This window comes from Lontra canadensis, unplaced genomic scaffold (assembly GCF_010015895.1).
Source record: "Lontra canadensis isolate GAN:19392208 unplaced genomic scaffold, GSC_riverotter_1.0 scaffold124, whole genome shotgun sequence".
NCBI classification, from domain to species: domain Eukaryota; kingdom Metazoa; phylum Chordata; class Mammalia; order Carnivora; family Mustelidae; genus Lontra; species Lontra canadensis.
In genome coordinates this window covers 1,523,082-1,544,708 of record NW_022631118.1, presented here as the reverse complement: position 1 = coordinate 1,544,708, position 21,627 = coordinate 1,523,082, and the positions used below count along the sequence as shown (strand labels likewise).

The 21,627-nt window shown below is 53.3% G+C and overlaps 1 protein-coding gene across 10 annotated transcripts in view; it reads left to right on the top strand.

Annotated features, from left to right (window-relative positions):
• The window catches only part of ATP2B2 (ATPase plasma membrane Ca2+ transporting 2), a 363,982-nt gene that overhangs the window by 292,397 nt on the left and 49,958 nt on the right, over nucleotides 1-21,627 (top strand). For 5 of the 10 annotated variants that reach the window (XM_032841666.1, XM_032841665.1, XM_032841664.1 and 2 more), the window contains 5 exons: nucleotides 2,136-2,393; nucleotides 3,416-3,541; nucleotides 15,795-15,920; nucleotides 17,588-17,620; nucleotides 18,814-18,873. In XM_032841666.1, coding sequence (XP_032697557.1) covers nucleotides 2,136-2,393; nucleotides 3,416-3,541; nucleotides 15,795-15,920; nucleotides 17,588-17,620; nucleotides 18,814-18,873 — 603 coding nt within the window. The remainder of the gene's footprint in view (nucleotides 1-2,135; nucleotides 2,394-3,415; nucleotides 3,542-15,794; nucleotides 15,921-17,587; nucleotides 17,621-18,813; nucleotides 18,874-21,627) is intronic. The other 5 variants (XM_032841672.1, XM_032841669.1, XM_032841673.1 and 2 more) reach the window with 2 other exon arrangements.

Here is a 21,627-nt window from a genome sequence, read left to right as displayed (position 1 = left end):
TCCCCGCTCCCGGTCATCACTTGGTGCTGAGCTGGATGTCCAAGGTTCCCTTCCAGCCTGGCTGTGGAGCTCAAATGCATTTACACATCCCATTCACCAGGCAACAAGGAACAGCAGCCTTCACTCCGTGTGCTCAGTGAGGTGAGGGCTTTATGTAAACAGTCTCTCCCTCTGTCCTCTCAGCCACCTACAATGGAGTGCCGGTCCTCACCCCCATTTCCAGATGAAAAAACTGAGGCACAGAGGTTAAATAGCTAGGTCAGAGGCATGCAGCAGTGAAGTAGCGCAACTGGAATTCAAAGCCAAGGCTGGCCTGATGTCAGTTAGCATAAGCACAACTATAATGATCATTAGCACTAAAGGCTGGTTCAGCTAAACAATTTAAAATTATTGGAGAAGCCTGAAATTCCAAAAGAAAGAGTGGCAACTAAGACCTTGTGCAATGAGGTGGTTATTTACTAGCCTGCAAGGAGTGATTGTTTCAGTGAAAGCCATGGAATTTTCCAATGACATATTGCCGAGCCTCATGATTCTGGACCAACCCAAGCTTAGGCCCACCAGCTAGCCTTGACCTCCACCCCTCTGAGCGCTGGAAAACATTATCTGACACCACTTGGCCTTTTTGTCATGTTGCCTTTGACCCCTGGCTTCCCAGAAGCTCCTGCCAGGATCTCTTGAAACTGTTTCTCTTCCTTGGGACTGAATTGGGCTTCCAATCAGCCATGGGTCTTCGGCAACATGAGGCCAGCACATGGCAGAGGAGGCCACTGGGCTCAGGGACAATGGGAAGGCTAAGTCCAGTGTCAGATTTCAGGCCTGGATTCAAACCCCAGATCTGCTGTCTGACCCCAGGTAAGTAGCCACCCCTCTCTGAACCACTTCTCTTGGCCGGTTTGAGAATTAAAATGAACACTTGGTGCAAGTGATTTGTGAATGGTCCAGTCCTCTGCCCAGCCACCTTGAAAGGGAACCTCTTGAGTTTTCCAGGGATGGATAATAGTCGGAGGATGCTGCTCGGGGTCACTTTCCATGGAGAAGGCTGTTCACCATCTTCTGGTGGGAGAAAGGGCCTGGGCTAGTCCTGGCTGCACCACCCACCTTGGCTGTCCCCTCCCTTCTCTGAGCCTCAGTTTCCTCATCTGTAAGTGGAGGTAATAATTCTCCCTCCCTGTATCCTTGTGGGGATGTGGGAGGCAGGGTGTGTGGAGGAGTTTGGAGAGGCCCTAGGACTCAGCACCCCATGGGCAGGATGTGAGGCCTTTGTATCAGATGTGTCTGCTCTTTTCTGTTCACAAGGTGAGACTGGCAAGTCTCCAGCAGTCTGGGGAACCGGAATGAGAGGTTCAGTGGTGTGAGGTTGTGGGATACAGTGTCACTGTAGGACAGATAAGCAGCCCACAGCCTGGACTGTGGGTGTCCTTGCTGTGTAGTGGGAGGGCATAAATGTCATACCCTGAGTTCTGGCTTGGGCTTTCACCGTCCTCTCCTGGAACCTGGAAGGAGGTCTCAGTGACTCCCATTTTGCAAAGAACACTACAGCTCAGGGAGGACAGGGAGTTACCTAGGATCGTACAGGGGCAGTGGCAGAATTCTTACCAGCCCATTGGACATGGCTAGAGCTGTGGTTCCTGCCCCCCCCCTCCCCACTCCCAGGCCTGCTCTCTGGAGACTAGCCTCACAGTTGCTGGAAGCACGGAAGGAAAGCGCATCATCAAAACTGCCCTCGAGGTCCTAAAGCACGTGCAGAACTGATCATCTTCATTCTGTTACATCCTCACTCCTCTTTTCTCATGAATCAGGCCTCTCCCCCTATGCCGGGTCTATGCTAGAGCCACCACGGACCTCACTTTGACATTCAACCCTCACAATAGGTCCCCCAGACAAAGAATATTTGTCCCTTTTTACAGAGGTGAAAACTGAGGTTCCAAAGGTGAAGTCATTTGCCCAAGATCTCACACCTAGAATGAAAGCAGGAACCTGAAGGCGTTGCCACCCAGACACATTGAATAAACTTAATAATGCTCATCTAATTACCACCGTTTTTTAACTCAGCCAAGCTGGGATTTAATTCCAGACCTGTAGGCTCCTCCTGCTTGGCTGACCCCATCCTGCCGGCTTCCCTCTGCTCTCTGCAGGATGTGCGACGGCCCAGGGCGGGGCAGAGGATGAAGGGGAGGCAGAGGCTGGCTGGATCGAGGGGGCGGCCATCCTCCTCTCAGTCATCTGTGTGGTCCTGGTTACGGCCTTCAATGACTGGAGCAAAGAGAAGCAGTTCCGGGGCCTGCAGAGCCGCATCGAGCAAGAGCAGAAGTTCACCGTGGTTCGGGCTGGCCAGGTGGTCCAGATCCCTGTGGCCGAGATTGTTGTTGGGGACATCGCCCAGGTCAAATATGGTAAGTGTCCCAGCCACAGGGCCAGGTTTTAGAGCTCAAGTCTGGGCAGAGGTGGAACAGGATAGACAGGCCCAGAGAGGCTGGCCCAGGGAAGGGGGTCAGTCCCTGAAGGCTAATCCTGAGCCAGGATGTCTTCTGAAATCCTTTGGGAAGTAGAAGGCTACTTCCTAGAGGAGGTAGGATTCCAGAATCTATGTAAAGTCAGAAATGGCAAATACAGGGCACGTGTGCTACTTTTCTCCCAATCTACACCTGTAGCAGACATTACTAATCAATCACAGCTCGGAGTTTAGACACAAAAGTCTTCCCAACACAGTACTCCAAGGACCACTAACACTCAGAATGGGTTTATGAGATGATATCCATTTCCTATATCCGATTGGGCTATTCTTGGTTGGCTTGGAGGTTTGAGAAGGTGTTGTAGGGAATGGATGTAGATGAGCAAACATTCTAGGCCTATAATACTGCCATTGAGAAAGTGGTCAGGCTGGCTGGCACCAAAGGAGGTTTAGGCAAGATGTGTCCTAGGTAAGTAGAGGCAGAACATGGGGGAGAGATTGCCATGCCCTCTTCACTCTACCTGAGGGAGCTTGGTTTCCTCTGATAATGTGCCTGTCTTAGGGTCTCCTCAGCATAGTCAGGACAGACCCGTCCCTCCCAAAACAATTTCCCAAACTATAGTTGAGACAGAGAAGTATGAATCATTGAGGAAACTCGACCCCAAATCCACACCAGGCCAAGAGAAGCACTTTATAAACCGAAGTACATGCCCACTCAAGCTAGGGCATGTACTTGTTCTTGGCCCAGCCTCTGCCCTCTAGGCCTTGTGCCATCCACCTTGGCTCCACGTTTCAGTTGCCTATTGCCTGTGATGAGCACCATCTTAGTTCCACACTCCAGGACCTCCAGGCAACAGGTCCCCAGTGGTGAACTTGACCTTGCAATCACACCTTTAAGGGAATGTTCCAAAACCCTCCAGCCACCTGAGACCCTGCTGAGTCTGTTGCCCTTCCCCCCACCAGGTGACCTCCTCCCAGCCGACGGCCTCTTCATCCAGGGAAATGACCTCAAGATTGATGAAAGCTCCCTGACTGGGGAGTCTGACCAGGTGCGCAAGTCCGTGGACAAGGACCCCATGCTGCTGTCAGGTGAGATGTGGCCCAACGGCGGGCTCACTCCCATTGCCAGTTCCCACCTCAATGCTGTGGGGCCATCTGTGTCCCTGTCATGAGGCTGGAAGTTCTCAGAGATTTGTTCCTTGGCTCCAGACAACAAACAAACATACTTTGAGCCTACTGTGCACTCGGCACTGCTCCAGGCCCTGGGGATAGTACAGTAAATAACGTCAACAGAGAATCCCTGCCCTCACAGAACTTACTTTCTAGTGACATGGCCTTCTGGAAAGTCAGACACCAAAGTCTGTTCTTGTCAGGGATAGGTAAGATTCCCTCAGGTAACAGTTATTTTGGGCACCTACCATGGGCCAGGCACTGGGCTTGGTGTAGGGATACAGCAGGGAGTGAGGCTGATGAAACCACAGCTAGAGAAGCTTGTGGTGTAGTGAGAGGAGATGGGCATTGCAAAGCCCCCAGAGGGTGGTAGGTATATGATGGAAATAAAGCAGAACAATGGGAGGCAGGTGGCCGGGGCGTCAGGGAAGGCCATGTTTGAGTTGTGTTGTGAATGAGGAGAGAGAGCTGGCTTTGTAACTTGAGGGTGAAATGTATACCAGACGGAGGGAACAGCAAGTGCAAAGACACTCAAGCAGGAAGATTGTGAGCAAAATGGAGATGGTGGAGGGCCCAGATGTCATGGGCCATGGTCGGGAGCTTGGAAATTTTCTAAGAGTCATGAGAATCATCTGAAATAGTTTTCAGCAGTGAACTGGTCACACGTACATTTTTAAAATCTGCCTCTGGCTGCTGCAGGGGGAAAGAGAGGAGAGAGAGAGACCTTACAGAGGTGAGTCCCCCCTGGATGAGACACCCCCCTAACAGGGACACACAAAGGGTCTCCTTGTCCAGCACTGCTCAGCAAACATCCTCTGAGCAGCAGCTGTGCTGGGCCAGGCCCTGTGCTGAGCACTGGACCCAGGATGACTCAGAGCCTCCCCTGGCCTTGAGAGCCCCCGGCTCACAAAGGCTGGGGGAAGCAAACCTGCAAACAGATCATCCACAGTAGAAGAGGAAGACAGAGGTGAGAAAGCCAAAAAAAGGAGAAGAACTACCCAAAGGGGGATTGCCCAGGGTTCTAAAGAGTAGGAACTCACCCGAAGTGAGGAGAAAGGGCCTCTTAGTGGAGACAAATGTGTGCAAAGACACAGAGACCTGAAGGAATATGGGATGTCCTTGCAATACAAAGAGAAAGATCAACAGGTCTGCAGGGTAGGATGGTAAAAAGAAATGAGAATCAGAGCTGGGGCATTTATTTATTCAGAATTTATTTGATGAATATTTATTTAGTAGCTACTGTGTGCCAGTGGTTGGTGGGACAAATAATGTCCATGCCATCCTGAAGGTTAGAATTTAGACAATAAAGGAACAAGCAAGCAAATATATAAGGTAATTTCAAATATTAAGATGAAGACATTAATTATAATGAAATAGAAACTCTGAAGAAAGGGACAGGAACCCTGCTGGTCAGGGAAGGCCTGTCTGAGGAGGTTGCTTTAGAGCTGAAACCAGCACAATGAGAAGAAAGAACATTCCAGGTGGAGGGACAGCAAGTGCAAAGGCCCTGGAGTCTAAGAAATCATAGAAAGCCTTGAATGCCTTCTTGGAATTTAGGGCCACATGAGGGTTCTGTAAATTGTCATGGCCCTGTGGCCCTGGTTCTGACCCCCAAGCTGAAGTGGTTAGCAGAGAGGCAGTCATCCCTGGGAGAAGTGGCCCAGTGGTCGTCTGAATCAGTAGAAGTCAGGTGGAGCCCCTGAGCCTGAATGAATGGGTGACAAATGTTCTAGACAGTTTGGAGAAGGGAAAGGAGGGTACCTTGCAGGAGGCTGAGGAGAGAAAATGTTTGTTCATAATCACTGATTTGATATACCCCAGACCAGCCAAGGAGATGGGCACTGTTGCAAGGAGACTCTGGAAGAGACTTGGACGGGGCAGAGATAGATGGGAAGTCAGCTAGCCAGCCCAAGCCAAACAAACTTTTTTAGTCTTAATCTTTACTTCTAGCTGGAAGCCCAAGCAAATAGTGTGGACCCCGGGCCTCTGGATGTCAGGAGACAGCAGCCAGGGTCCTTTGCGAAGTCCTTGTGTGCAAGAGAAAGCAGGATGTGCTAGAGCCTGGGAGATTCTGGTGGGTTTGTACTGATTCTTGGATTGCTGTTAATCCAGTGGTCTTCACTGGAGCTCTATCCTGTTTCAGTATGGAAAGTGTGCCCGCCAACTTTGCAGAGACCATGAGTGCAGGGAGGATGACAAAAAGAAACCAAGAGGCAGGACCCACCAAGATTGCCAGAGTGCAGGGTGAGCTAGACTGGAGAAAGTGACCCTTGGCCGTGAACTGCAACACTGGTGTTCAGAAGCACAATTGCATGGGGCTGGGAGGGGCAAGTGGCTTAGCCCAGGCTCACGGAGAGATGTGGCGGAAGGGGGAGGGGATAGAGTCAGCCCAATAGAAGGCAGTCTAATTAGGAATAGAAGAATTCTGAGGAATTCTGTAATAGTTTGAGCCATTCTAGACAAAAGAGGCTGCCAAAAGGTAGTGAGTTCCTGTAGTCTCACAATCAGTGAGACTGATTGTGTGTGAGCAGAACCTCGACAGGCTGTGGAGTGCTGGGGGTTTTGTAGGGTAGACCCAAGCCCTGGATGGCCAGTGCATTCAGTGCCCTCCCAGGCATACATATCACATATTCATCACACCCACCATTGCCCTGCACCTCTGCTGGAGATGCACCTTACTTTGTTCCCTCCGCCCTGCCCCAGCTGAGGCTGCCCCCTCCTCCTAGATGGCCCTCTCCCTTCCTTGTTACACATTTAACTCAGGTGCATTTGCTCAGGCCCACCTCCTCCAAAAAGCCTTCTTTGCCCACCACTGCCCTTGGACAGTCACCCCCAGATGGCTTGGGACTCCCATTTCATCCCATGGCACCCACGCTGTGCTTGGTCCATTTGAGCACAGCCCCCTAACGTGGGCTGAGTTTGGCTGAGTGCAGACTGTCTCAGATAAATTGAAGAGAAGAATGCATCCAGTCCCACCACCCAAAGAGATCTACTGGTCTCACTTGTATGGGTCCCATCCAGCCTTGGCCATATGCAGATGGACAGACACCATCATCGTTGCAATGCACCTGTAACTCCTCCTCTCACAGAGAGCCGTCCAGCTGCTGGAAGCCCTGAGCGTGAAGCTACCAGGAGCTCCGTCCCTGGGCCCCGCACGGCACAGCAGCTCAAGCACCATCTGCCAGAGAGAGGAGGGAGGCTGAGGCTGTTGTAGAAAAGGCCAGGTTGGGCTAGACTGAGGCAGATCTGGGCTTGGGAATGAACTCACTGTGTGGCCTTGGGCATGCTGCACCCCTTCTCTTGACCTGTGAGGACTGTGGGGAGGCCCCAGTGTGTGATGTAGGGGAAGCCGCTCCCTAGCCCTGTGAGAGCTGACAGATGCCCATGACAGATTGGTTCCCTCCCCATTCCTTAGGTGGAGCCTGGACTTGGGTATTGAAACAGGTCTGGGTTCAAGTCCCTACTGTCTTGTTTGCTGGGAGACCCTGGACAGGCTTCTTACCCTTTCTGAGCTTCTGGTTCCTCACTTATAAAATGAGGTGACCCCCAGCTGATGAGGTTGTGTCAAAGTGTCCATTTCTCCCTCTCTTCTCTCATCCTGATTATCTTCCCTTTTCCCTTCTCTGAGCTTCCCCCATCCAGCTCCTCCCCTCCTTCAGCCTGTATGAGCCCGCCTCCTCCAGAGGGTTTTCCTTGATTGTTCTCTTCCCCAGCGCTCTGAACTCTGGATAACTGCCATCTGGATGCTTGTTTTTGTGCATGACAGACACGTTGGACCTTTCCCTGGGCGGGGAGGCCTTGCTGGGCCTTCCAGTTGAATGCCCCCTGGGGGAGAGAAAGGGACCAGGCTAGGGGCACCTGCGGGGTCCTCATGGTTGTGCAGAAACCCCCTTGGGGTGTCTGGCACACTGGTGCACCTTACAGGAAGGCAAAGAACACTCTGGCGCTGGGGGCAGTGGGCCCAAGCATGCCTAGCCTGTGACCCTGGACAGGTCCATTTACCTCCCTGAGCCCCCATGTTGGTGTCTGTGCAGTGGAGGAGTTGCTGGGGGCCCTTCCCTCCTGCCTACCCCACAGGGCTGTTGTGGGGACCCCATGCATGGATGGATGTCATGTCCTTTGTAAATGGTACTGCCGTGAGGGGCTGTATGGTGTGGAGCAAGCACAGCATTTGGAGGCAGAACACCCAGGTCCCAAACCTCTGTCAGCTCCAGCCGTGACCTCTGCCCCTCAGGTCCTCAGTCTCCCCATCTGACAAACGGGCACAGACCAGCCTTCAGATAGACTTGGATATGCCCAGGGACCAGGGCACAAAGAAAATCCCAAAGGCCGGGAGCTCATCTCCCAGGATGGGCAGGCAGACACAGGCCAGGCAGAGTAGAATGTTCAGGAGGTACAAGGTCGCCCCTGCATGGGCTCAGCAGGGAGAGCACAGCACCAAACCAAGAACATGACTGCTTCTCACTGCTGCCCGCAGAAGCCCCGGCCCCAGTGTGGCCGCAGCGTTCACAGTGCAAGGGGAGCCAGAACCCACATTTCATGTTCACTCTCCCAGTGTTTAACTGTTGGCGAGAAATCCCCATTTGTTTAAAAGGCCGTGTGGATCAAGCAGCATGTAGGTGAGCCCTGGAGGGCAAACTCTGACCTGGGCATGGTTGTTTTTTTTTTTCAGTTTTCTATTTTAAGACCATTTCAAACTTTCAGGAGAGTTGCAAGGCAAGTGCAAAGAACACCTGAATGTCCTTCCTTCTGATTCAGCTGTTGCTACCATTTTGTCCCATTTGTTCCCAGGAGCCTCGCTATATCATGCAGTCATGATGGCCCTTTGCCCCCTGACGCTTCAGGTGTATCTCTAAAGAAATGTGTGACCACAGCACAGCTAACCACTCAGGAAGCTCAGCATTGATGCAATACCGTTACCAGAAGGTTCTATATAGATTCACATCCATCGACTGTCCCCACAGCATCCTCCAGGCCAGGACCCACTGCAGGACCTGTATGGCCTGCCCTTACCCCTCTTTTCATGGAAGGCCAGTAGTTTCTGATGCCCTGGGTTCCTGAATCCCCTGAGAGTCCTATGGAAGTAGTGGTCCCTCTTGTGAGAAAGAAATGCTCCAACTTGTGACTTGGCAGCCTTCCAGGACATTTGTAGTTCCCTGGAGAACCCTGGTCTGGTCTCAATTTGCAGCTGGGGAAACTGAGGCCCGGAGCAGGAGTGTAAAGCACCCTAGAAGGCAGGGCCAGAGCAAGACCCCAGCCCTCCAGCCTCCCAACCCCGAGCTCTCCCTGCAGCCTCTGTGTGCAAGCTCACCTCTGAGGACCCTGGGACTTAATGACCCAGCAGCAAGGCCCGTTTGGAGCATTTATACTAAATTCCATTGGGAAACCAAACTAGGCGACCTCTGTGTGGCCAGGGAAAGGACAGGGGCCAGGGGGCCGGGGTGGGGGGTGTCCCCAAAAGCAGCAGGGCCTAGCTCTAGCAGGCCCATTGGCTCCACCCCTGGCAGGACCCCCACCCACCTCCACCACCCCTGGAGCCAGAGCGTTAACAGCAGGAAGTTGCACAGGACATCGGCAGACCCTCTCAGGCCTGCTGCCCACCCTACCCAAGCGGAGGCCAGGCATGGAGAGCCGGACCTGCCACCACTGCCACCGCCTCCAGGGAGCCTGGGACGACACCGTGACTGCAGGAAGGCCCAGTCTGCTGCTCGGCCCGCGCTCTCTCCATTACACTACCCTGCCTCTTCTCCATGAGAGGCAGCGGGGTGTAGTGGATAGAGCACGGGTTCAAGTCCCGGCTCCACCACTCACAGCTGTGTGATCCTGAGCCATTACTCGACCTCTCTGAGCCAGAGAGGCCACGGGGAGGGGAGGGGCTTGGGGTTGTACTTGCACCAAACCTACCTCACAGGGCTGTTGTGAGGAGGACAGGCTTTGGGGCGCTGAAATGCTTTGCCAACTGTCTGGTGCTCTGCAAGCATGTGTTATTACTGTTATTAACTGTGTTGATAACAATAATGATGAAGGAACCACTCCAGGCTGGGAACTGCATTGGCTTTCCTTGGTGCTTGGGCCTGGAGGCAGATGAGAATTCCCAAATGGCCTTTATCCCTTCTTCACATCTCTGCCCCCAGAAAGAGGCCTGTCCCCTCTCCCATCCAGAAAGAGGCCTGGGAATTCAAAACCAGGAGAGCCCTAGGTTCAAGCCCCAATCTGTGCCTCGTGCTGTGCAACCTCAGTCAGCCATTTGCCCTCTCTGGGCTCCGAAGCTTCCTTCTGTAAAACTAGCACCCCCCACCCAGCTCTGCCACTGGTGGCTCAGACTACCCCACTTGCCACTGCATGGGGCTTTGGGTCCGAGACTGCTGGCATCTGGACCAGGTGGGGGCTATCTCCTGCTGCTCAGAGCCAGTCTAAGGCAGAGCTGGCCTTTGAGCCAACCTTCGAGAAGGTTCTGGCCCAACCTCTGCTGCCAGATCAAAAGCCAGGCGACTCCCCTGTGGGGAAAAGAGAGGAAGGTTCAGGTGGGACAGGTCAGCTGGTTGGTGGGAGCCAGTGTTCCCTGGGCCCAAGCTCCTCTCTCTATCATGCGTGGATGGCTGTTGGGTGGCTGACATAGCTCCCCCTCTGTTCCCTGCTTCCATCTCACTCCTCAGAGTGGTCCCAGACAGCTCTGCCTCCAGCTTCTCCACAAGCTTTCCCAGCAAGATGGAAAGAGCTGGTGCCACATCCCTGGTCCACGCCTGTGCCACCCTCCCATGACGGATGCAGCCATGACCTCTCCAGGCTGCTTCCTGTCCAAAATGGGAGTGACGATGGTCACTCACAGGGTGATTATGACAGCCCCATGGAGAAAGTAGCTCAGACAATACTTAGCACATAGGGACCACTCACTAAATGTTCCTGCTCTCCCTCCTTGACCCATAAATACTCCCAGTTGCTTCCAACTGAACACCAAGAAGACCCCTAGCTCTGCAGCCTTCCACTCCAGTCTTGCCACGATGCAGCATCTCTCCTGCTCTGCCCCTCACAGCCCTGAGCCTCAGCCCAGTGTATCTGCTGCCATCACACTGGTCCACCTCCCTGCCCTTGCCTGGGCTGTGTCCCCCCATCAGTTCACTGGGCCCCCCCATCTGCCGTCTTGTGTTGTGGTTGATCTGTGTTCCGGTCTGCGCCCTTTGACCTTAGCTACACTGTGAGCTCCTGGAGGGCAGGGACGTCCCTTTGGGCCCCAGGACCTGGCACAGAGTTGGCATTCTACCACATCTGTCCATCAAGTGAAGAATTGTGACCGTGGGCAGGTAACGCCACACTCAGTCTGTCCACACAGGCCTCTACTGGCCCCATCCGAACCAAGATCCAAACTCCTGAGATGCAGCATTTTCATGGAGACTGCCCTATGCCCCCAGGAGTGGCCCTATCTCTCTGGGACCCTTGGTGCCCAGACTTCATCGCTGAGAGGTGGTGGCATAAGTTAGACCTCCCCGTTGTCCTCAGGAGAGGGCTGGCCTCAGATCACACAGCAAATCAGAAGAAGACAGCAGACTGGTTCCCGGGTCCCACACGCCCCTCGGCTCAGAGTGCTGTCTATCTACCCGCCCACTGTGCTTGCGTATTCTGAGGGGCTCCATGAGACTAGAGGAAGTAGAGGCTACAGGATGGTGCCAGGAGACCATGGACATGGAGGTCCTGGTGCAAAGCCCTGCCAGCTGCCCCCCCACCATCCAAAGTGTTCTCACCTCTGCCACTACCCAGAGACCCTGCAAGGTTCCTTTGGGAGATCTAGTCAACTGACCTTGACTTGGTTCCACCATTAGAGCTGCAGCCCTTGAGGTCAAATATTGCCCTTTGAGGAGTAATCTGGAGCTGGGGTACAATTGCCACAGGGGGTGACCTGTTCCATTCAGTTCTTCCTTTGCTAGGAGGGGCAGCAAGCTCTGAGGTCCTGGTAGGGGGAAGGCATGGCCCAGTGAGGGGTAAGGAAGAGTGCGAGGCTGGGATCTATCTGACCCTTTGCAAAACCATAAGGATGGCCTCTGAAGGGTGTGGAGATTCTCCATCCTAAATGTAATATGTAGCCACCAGGGTAAGTACCAAAAAAGGAGGCAGCAGTTTAAAAAAAAAAAAAAAAGTGCTGGGGTCCCAGCTACAAGCTGGTCTCTGCTACGGGGAGACTCCCCCTCAGAACCACCCTCAGGAAGCTCACAGTCTGCGGGGTGGGGGGGGCCAGGACTGGAAGCGCCCCCAGGGGAAACTGCGGGGGAGGGCAGTTCAGAGGAGAAGGATGAAGTGGAGGTCAGGGAAGGCCACCTAAGACGGGCCTTCATCCTGAGCCTCGAGGAGGAGGTTTGGGGCCAGAGGAGGGAGAAGGGCACTCGGGAGGGGTAACTGAGCCAAGGTGAGGGACTGAACACTAATCCCTAGTGACTTGCATGCTCCCAGGGCAGAGGCCACAGGGCAGGAATTGGTGGTTAAGGGTCAGAAGCAGACTGGGGTCTCACCCAGTGCACGCTGAGATGCTACTGAGGGTGTCTGGGCTCAGGGACAGTGGTGAGAGCCATGGCGGAGGCAGGGCATGCAGCTGGAACACAGCTCCCCAGCCCATTTAATGCTGGGTCTGGAGGACCACCCTGAGGCTCATCTGAGACTGAGCAGGGCATGTGCTGCACCTTCACCCTGTGTCCCCTTGTCCCCGTGTCCCACGCTGTGGCCACAGGCTGCCTCCTTGGCTTCCTCCTCCCTTCTCCCGGCCTCCCAGGGCAGAGCTGCCGACTCCCTGCTGTGATGGGACTGATTAGATTAGAAGGTGATTTCGGTCTGATTATCTAAGGTGGAAATTGGCCCCCTGTGTATTTTTCCATCCTGCTTAGGGCCGAGGAGGTGGGGACTGGCCCCCCCCCCCATTACCACCCGGGCAGAGCAAACATTTTCCGAATGTGTTTGAGACAAGGGTACAAGGGCCTGGCTTCCTGAAGTGGGGACTGCTATGAGACAAAGACAGTCCATTCGAGAGAGAGGGGGCTGTTCAAATCCTGGCTCTGCCCCCACCAGCCAGTGACCCTGAAGGCACCCCACCAGCAAGCCCCTTCTCCCTGAACCTCAGTTTCTCCTCTGTAATCGCAGGGCCACGGTGAGGACTGATGAGATGAGGGCCTGTGAAGGGTTAGTTTGATGCCTGGCGCACAGGAGGTGGCCTGTGGAGGTCAGGGCTGGCCATGGCCACAGCCATCTGCATTCTGAGACAGTGCAGTGTGTTACTCCCTTGAAAGACCTGGAGACGTCCCCTGCCATGTGACCTACTTGGACCCCCCCCAACTCCTCATCTGTCTAATACTGCCAATATTTCACGGTGCCCGCCCACTGCACACTAGGTGAGCCAGCGCACAGAAATCTTGTCAGCAAGTTAAAATTACCGAGTCCTGTCAGTGTGCCTTGGTTCTCCCGGTTTTGTGCCCCTTGGGCGAGTAGACAGGCTCCGGGGTCTGCCTGAGCTGCTCAGCCTGCCACCAGTGTCCGAAGTCATCCTGTGGTCCCTTCTATTCCCTGCTCAGAGACACAAGATTACTGTCCTTCTGTCCTGGGAATGAACAACGAGTCAGCTGAAGAGCTCACCATCTGAACATCTGGGCTCCGTTTCAGCTCACTTGGCTTCATGCCCTGTGTGGGAGCCTGCATGACTTGGTTTACCCATGCACAGATAGACAGACTGACCTTTACCTGCCATGAAGGAACTCACTGGAGAGTGTCCATCTGTCTGTAAAGCATTTTTGAGATCATGAGATGTTAGAGGACAAGGGGCTAGAACACACACATACACCCATGTGCACACGTCTGCCTTTGGCTCAGGTCATGATCCCAGGGTTCTGGAATCAAGCCCCACATCAGGCTTCCTGCTCGGTGGGGAGTCTGCTTCTCCCTCTCCCACTCCCCCTGCTTGTGTTCTCTGTCTCTCTCAAATAAATAAGTAAGACCTTTATTAAAAAAAAAAAAAAAAGTCATCAGGGCCTTTTAGCCCTCAACCCCAGTCTGCTGCTTCCTGAGCAGCCTGACGATGGCCTGAGACACTCCCCTCTCTGCTGGGAAAGGAAATACGCACTGCATTGAAGAGAGCTTTCTACCCAGGGGAGTAAAAGTTTAAATTTAAAATAAAAAATGGGTGCCTGGAGGTGCAAACTGCACTTACACAGGTTCTTGACTAAACAGTGGGGCCACTGGCAGGCCGAGGGGCCCTCCCCAGGGGTGCCCAGAGCCTGCTGCAGGGACAGCATGCAGGCCAACCCTATGAGTAGCCTGTGGGTCTGTGAGAGCTCCTAGGGCACAGTGACACGTCCCCTGCACCAGCCTGAGGACAGAGGGTCAGCTCTGCCTGCATCTTCTCTGTTGGGACCAGGCCACAGTAGCAGTGAGCTATGTCCCGGGCTGGGTCCCAGCCGCCCCCCACCCCACCCCAGCCTCACCTGTTTCCCAATTAAGGCCACGGCTTCAGCGGGTTTGCTTTTTTTTCCCAACTCTTTTATCATGGTAAAATACATATAAAATGTCCCATGTTGAGCATCATTAAGGGTACAGGTCTGTGGCATTGTGGACCTTCATGCCATTGTGCCACCGTCACCACTGTCCACCTCTGGCACTCCTCATATTGCAAAACCAAACCTCCAGAGCCACTGAACAGCAGCCCCCTGGAAGTCCCCCTCCCCGGCCCCTGACAACCACCACTCCATTCTCTGTCCCTGCAACTTTGACTGCTCCACGGAGCTCCTGCGGCAGAATCCACAGCAGCTGGCCTTCTGTATCTGGTATCTTGCACAGAGCATAATGTCCTCAAGGCTGATCGTGTGGTAGCTTGTGTCATAATTTCCTTCCCTTGGAAGGCCAAATAGTATTCCACTCCGTGTATATAGCACAGTTTTCGGCAGCTTTACCATTCGTTTTATCCTCACTCCAGCACGAACCCCCCCAAGTGAACCTTGGACCAGCTGCCCTCTGTACCTGCAGGTCGTGGGGGGGGGGCGTCTCTATCACACAGCAGCTGACACAGAAACCCCAGGGATGAATAAAAGTGGAGCCACTCTAACCAGAGGACCCCTTTGCCCCCCTGTGGCTGACCCTCCCGCCCTTCAAAACAATTCCAGGGTCCTTTAAACCCCAGTTTGAAAATCCTAATGTTCTACAAAAGAGGTTTTCTTGGAGCCTGGGGAGGTCTAGTGTCATCACGTGCCACCCTTACTCAGAATAAAGCTTTAAAATCCACAAAATAGGGGCGCCTGTGTGGCTCACTCAGTTAAGCATCTGCCTTCAGGTCCAGGTCATGATCTCAGGGTCCTGGGATTGAGCCCCGCATCAGGATCCTTGCTCAGTGGACAGCCTACTTCTCCCTCTCCCTCTGCCAACCACTCCCCCTGTTTGTGCTCTCTTTCTCTCTCTCTCTCTCTCCCAAATAAATTAATAAAATCTGTAAAAAATAAAAAAAAAATTTAAAACTGCATAAAACAGAATGCACTGGATCACAGAGGAAGTCCATTATACTGAAATAGTTCACAGAATAAACAACTCGTGATAGAGTAACAAGTGTGCTTCTTTGTCAGCACCCTAATAAGTAGGTAGTCCAATAACCTCTGTACTTGTAAAATCATACTTGTAAAATAAATGATTGCAACAACTACAGAGTCATAGGACAGAGAACCTGTGGTCTTTGTAACACGGGTAATGGCATTGTGAGCCACTAGCACTCCAGGGGTTGGTTGCCTATGCTCATGGCTGGTGGAAATGCTGAATTTCAGTTAGACATTTGTTAAAAGAAAGATACCATTGTCTTCCCTTCCAAGTTCCTAGTGCCCTGAGTTCTTCCCCAGATCTTTAGAAGGGCTTTTTTAAGAGGTGCTGTCGGACAGGGTAGGGAGGTGACTCTCTGGAAGAAGGTAGTAGGTGGTAGGCCTGAGAAGTAAGGGATGGCAATATTCCAGTCCCAGGCCCACTGCAGCTCTGTCCCGAAGTGAAATTCTCTTCAAAGGACCCGCCATACGTACATAGTTTGAACCCGGACCATGGGGGGCACCCCAGGGGTTTGGCAGGCAAAGAGCCAGGAGCTTTCTGGGACCCAGTTCCTTCCACTCCTTTGGGGAGGGGGTTTGGGCCCATGCAACGGTAACTTGGCTTTCGTCTCCTTCCCCAGGGACCCATGTGATGGAGGGCTCTGGACGGATGGTAGTGACTGCCGTGGGTGTGAATTCTCAGACAGGCATCATCTTCACCCTGCTGGGGGCTGGTGGTGAGGAGGAAGAGAAGAAAGACAAGAAAGGTAAGCACGACCCCTTTACGGACCAGGAGAGGAGCTCTTCAGATCACTTTTTTTGTTGTTTATTCATTCCCTCCACAAAATGGTTATTGAGTGCCTTCTATGTCCACGCCTTGTGCCAACGGCTGCCTCCTGCATCCCGGAGGCCCTGCTTGGGCCGTGACAGTCTGTCGGTTCCATCTCCAGGGTCTTGTCCCAGTCTCTGTCTGTCCGGTCATGTCATGGAGGACCCTCCCCCCACAGGCCAGGCTCAGGGTGCTGAGCACTTGGCTGGTTCTCCAGCCTCTAGTTGGACCTGGTCCCTTCATCAGCCCCGGTAGGGAGTAGAAAGCCCCACCTGCGCTCACTCCTACCACTATTCTCAACTCCACAGAGCAGAGCTGTAAACCACCCCCAGCATAGACTCGACCTAGATGGGGGCAAAGGAGATTCTAGGAAAGGAGGCCAAACTTTTGGTTCCCTTTCTCACTCCCCAACACCCCGTCCCCAGAGCTGCCACCTTGCCTGGCTCCTGGCTCCTCCTTCACCTTTGAAACAAGCTTCCTACTCCCTGGGCTCCCTCTCAGCACAGCAGGCTGGTAGCCTGGTATACCGGGGCCTCTCAGAGAAGAGGGAGGGATGCCCATCTGGCCAGGCCCCAATCCAAAGGCCCAGGCCTCTGGCTCTAGCACAGCTAGCTCTTTCCCCAACACCTACACTCAGTCTCAGGGACAGACCCCTCGCACATCTTCAGTCTTTTGTCATGTCTCCTTCCCCAAGCTCCAAAAGGAGGTCTCCAACAGCCAGACCATCTGGGGTCCAGGAGAAGGAAATGAGAAAGTCTATGGCCCCTCCTTGGGGTACAGGGGAAGCCTTGCTACCTCTTGCTCTCTGCAGCCAGCCAGGCACAGAGCCTGGGTCATAACCAAAGGTTACTGGCTCCTAAGGGCAATACCCCATTTTCTAGAGGGGTCCCCCTAAGATTATGGCAGCCCTGCCAGCAGGAACAGTGGAGCTGAGCTGTCCTCAGGGAAGTCCAGAAGCTGGAGAGAACCAGGAGACAGCTGAGGTTGAAAATATTAAGGAGACAGTCCTGGTCAAAAGGCCCGGAGGGTATCAGGACAGCATCCACACAGTGAGGTAGAGGTTGTGGCCGGCTCTGACCCCAGGGTGCAGACAGTCGGGCAGATAGGGGCAGTAGGCAGGGTACGGCAGGTTGAAGCAGACTTTGCCCCTTTTCTTGGCCTCACTGGGGCCTGAGTGAGGGAAGCCGGATCTATGTTCCTATGTACCTGTGTACCTATGTTCCTATGTTCCTGAAGATTTCGGCAGGAAGACAGGCCTGTCTTGCCCTGAAGCACAGGTCAGAGTCCTTCACTGAACACACACCTGCACCCCAGTGAGGTGGGGGTCTGTGTAGAGAGAAGAAGTGGGATGTTGGGGGGGCCACAGCAGAGGAAGATAAGGGGTAGCCCAGCCTCTCAGGCGCCTGTGAGCAACATGGACGGGGACTGGGCCCCCTCTGCACTCCCATCCCTTCACCTCCACCTCCATCGCGGCCCCATGTCAGGATGAGCACCGGTGTGCAGCCGTGTGTGCGTGTGTGTGTGTGTGCACGTGTGTGTGGGGGCATGCAGGTGAGGCTGTATGTGCTTCTCCTTCATTAACATGTCTCAAAAATCATCACACAGGTGTGAAGAAGGGGGATGGCCTTCAGCTACCAGGTACAGTAAGACCCCCCTCAGGGTAGATGGGGCTTTTAGAAATAGCAGCAGCCTTTGACCCCCAGACCATGGCCCTAGACCCCCAACACACCGTTGGAGGAGGCCCCCTGACATTGGGACCCTCCACTGGGCCCCCACGTGATGCCGGCCCCACTGGAGGAACCAGCCCCTCACTCTACCTATTTGCCCCTCAGTGCTTTTCCCTGCCCTCCGATGCACACGACGCCACCACCATCTCCACGCCAACCCCACACAGCCCTCCACCCCAACGCCAGTGTGTGGTGCCCCACTCATCATCACACGACCCCACAGCCCTGCTCTCATGTGCACACCCCGCAGAGCCCAGCCCGGCTGCCCCTCACTGCACAGCATGGGCATCTAACCCACCTCACCTTACCCTCTCCTTCCCACACAATCCATCTCCCCCCACCCCAAGAAAGAACAACCAGAGTGCATCTGACCATCTCACGTCATTTTTAATTGCTAAACTAAGGAAAACTGGCTAGTACCTTTCTGTCTCATGCGCAAAGTACAACATGCTGGATGTCACCTCTTCAACGATGGGGCATCTTGTATGGGGGTAACCAAGGCGATCTTTAGAGTGCTGGTTAGGAAGGAGGAGGTGGCTGTGGGCAGTGGCCTGAGTCCAGGGCTCGAATCCTGAGTGACTGCCACCGCTGGACAGTCCCTCTGGGACACAGAGATGGTGGTCACAGCAAGTACCTGATCAGAATGGCGGGTACCTGCACCATGCTGGTTGCTGAATGTTTTGAAATGACTCCTGGCCATGGGTCCCTCTGGCCCTGATGGGCAGCCAGATGCCTTCTCCTAGAAGCTTCTCTGATAGGAACCTGCCTGATTGGCATGGCCAGAGCGGTACATCGGTCCAGACCTTAGTACAGAACGGTGCCATGCTACCTAACCACATTTATCATCTGCCATGTTTTATTTCAAAGACCCTCCATGTCTGAGTTTTTTTTTTCCCCTGATTTTTATGACATTTCTATGGGAACGTTCCACCCCCACCCTCCTAAATTTGAGTTTCCTGATTTCCAACAGAGATTTTTTTTTTTTTAAGAATGTAGTCATGTTATTTCCCGCAAGTTGGTTCATGTCTATTGTTGTTGCTGTTCTGCATTGTTGCTTTTCTCCATTGTGACACACTGCATTTTCCATCCCTCCCACCCCCGCAGCGGCCGATGGTGCAGCAGGTTCAAATGCTGCTGATAGTGCAAATACCAGCCTAGTCAATGGTACGTCTCCGATGGCGAGCTCTCGGTCTCGGTTGGATGGGCGTCTCTCTCCCCCACCCCCAACTCTGGGCTTGCCTCTCCCTGTTCTGGACCACACAGATCTTGGATGTGCATGGGCAGCTCTGGGACAATCATCCTCCCACGTGGGGCAGGCGCTTAAGAGAGAAGCCACCAACAGGGAATCAGCTCCGCGCCTGCTTACGGCGACCCAAATGGCACTGGCTCCTATGGGGCCTTAACCCCCAGTGGAGCCCAGAAGAGGGACATACCCTGGGCTTCAGATTTGGCTCCCAAGAAGCAGCATCCCACCCGTCGTGGCCCTCTCCTAAGCACACTCCTGGCCCCCGCTTGGGGAAGAAGGCCTGGGGTCAGGACCTGGGCTGAAGCTGGCGTCTGGGTCCCTAGTGAAGTCTCCAGTCCTCGACTTGAAAATTTCCTCGAGGCAGGGGGACCCAGGCCGGGGTTCAGCTCTTTGGCCCCACCCCACAGCATGGCTGAGCCACTGATAAACATTTCTTCCTCTTCTTTTTCTCGGAGTGAACGGGCAGGGGGCTCGCTTGGGCGCAGGCCTGGTTCTGTCCCTTGGAAGTGGACTGGTGTTTCCTGCTGTTGCCTGTGCTAGAGCATTTGTCCTGAGTCTCTGCATTCTTATGGGCCCCCTCGGGGCTGAGGGGTGGTGGTGGTGGGGCAACCACGGTACCCTGGGATCTGCATTTTGACCTCCTTACCCACAGGCAAGAAGGAATTCCATTCACTTGCCTCCAGACCTTTAGAGGATTTCTTATTTCTGTACCCTCCCATCTTCAGAGTGATGAGGCTTCTGTGTACTCAGATAGGTCCCCTGTCCCCAGATTAGGTAGCATGATAGTCACCCAAGCTGAGAGCTATAGGGCTTGATCATAAAACAGTTGCCCTGGGGAACTGAGGAAGGGAAAAGCCTTTCTTGCAGCATTGCTACACACAAGGCACTGGGCTGCGGGTTTCTCATCCATTATATCATTTCCTCCTCACCACTCCTGGAAGATGTGGAGGTCTTGTCCTACCTCATACTCCCATCCCCTGCCCCAGACCTCTGGCTGGGCCACCTGCATTCAAAATGACCAATGATGGAAGCACCTTGTAGATGTCAGGAGCCAAGAAAGACACTTCTGTGAGCTGCGCCTTGCTAATTTGGGTGTGGGTCTATTTCAGGCACCGAAGGAGAAAGGAGAACAGCTTGGGGTGTGGGAGGTGTCATGCGTCAGGGAGGGGTGGCGAGGGATGACAGGGAGAACCAATATAGGCAAACCCAGGCAGGAGGAGAAGGAAACAGGAGCTGGCATCCTGCTTCCCACAGATCAGTGAGCCCACTGGGCTCAGTGAACATACAGACTGCATCCAGGCTGGTCCATCCTAAAAAAAGTCTGCTTCACTTCCAAACTGTAGCAGAAAACTCCTGGTATCCTGAGAAAAACTGCAGGAAAGATGGGGAACTTGACTACCTACTGTATGCCAGGCATTTTGCAAACATTTCCTGCTCATGGCCTCATTTGATCCTCATGACAACCCTGTGATACAGAGTTTATTGTCCCCACTTTAAAGATTGGGAGACTGAGGCTCAGAGAGATCAAGACACTAGCCTAAGATCACAGAACAAGAAAGAAGCAGACCTAGGATTCAAACCCAGGCCTGCTGGCTCTAAAGTGCATATTCCACTTCCTGATCCAGGGTTTCCTGAAAGAGTGTGTCTTGTAAACGTCACAGGAATATTAATAGGTCCTGCCCCCAAGAAAAAGATCCTGTGGTCAGAGATGTTTAAGAACCATGGGACAGAATTGGTCTCTTCCTTATTGCAGGACTTCTCAGAGCCTTGAATATGCTGGTATATAGTGGAAAGTTAGCCATAGAGGGCTTCCCAGGCTGATGTGGCTGCAAGACATTTTCTGGCTGAATCTTGTGGGATTGGTTTGTCTCTGTAATATACTTAGGGAAATAGTGCTCTAAGCCATTGCTACTCAAAATGTAACCAGAGGACCAGAAGCCTGGACATCTCCTAGGAGCCTGTTGGAAATGCAGAATCTCAGGCCCAACCCCAGACCCACTGAACTAAAACCTGCATTCATATAAACTCTCCAGTCTAGGGCCATACCACACTGAATGTGCCTGATCTCATCTAATGAGCTTTCCAGGCTCCAGACCAGAGTGTATTAAAGGTTGAGAGGTGCCTGGCTGAGCCTTGGTCAATGAGAGAATTAACCATTCTTTTTCTTCCTTCCTCTGAGCCAAATCAGGATGATTGGCTATAGAAAACACACTTAGCTGGCAGTAGTCCCTCTGAGACCACCCCCACCAAGTCCCCTCCCAGCTGAAAGCGGGTGTGTTCCATTCATCTTGGAGCCATTATGATGGCCATTATCATTTTATTATTTCATTTACACTGATTAACGTACCACTGTTCAATACATTGCTTGTAATCACAGTTAGTAAATACACCACTCTGAACTCCAGACATTAACAGGGCACTTTGTGATGCTTTTCCTAAGCATCACTTTGGTCGACATTGTCACATGTCACAGAGGAAGAGTTGGAAGCACAGGCAAGAGAAGTAACATCTCCCAGTTCACCTCATTAGTGCTCCATCTCCCCAAAGCTTGTTTACCAGGTCACCTCACCATCGAGCCTCCACACACACACTTTTCACACCCATGGCCCATAACAGACCCATTTGTCAAAGCTGTGTCTGCATCTGATGTGGGGTGGGGAGGTCTCCGAGTC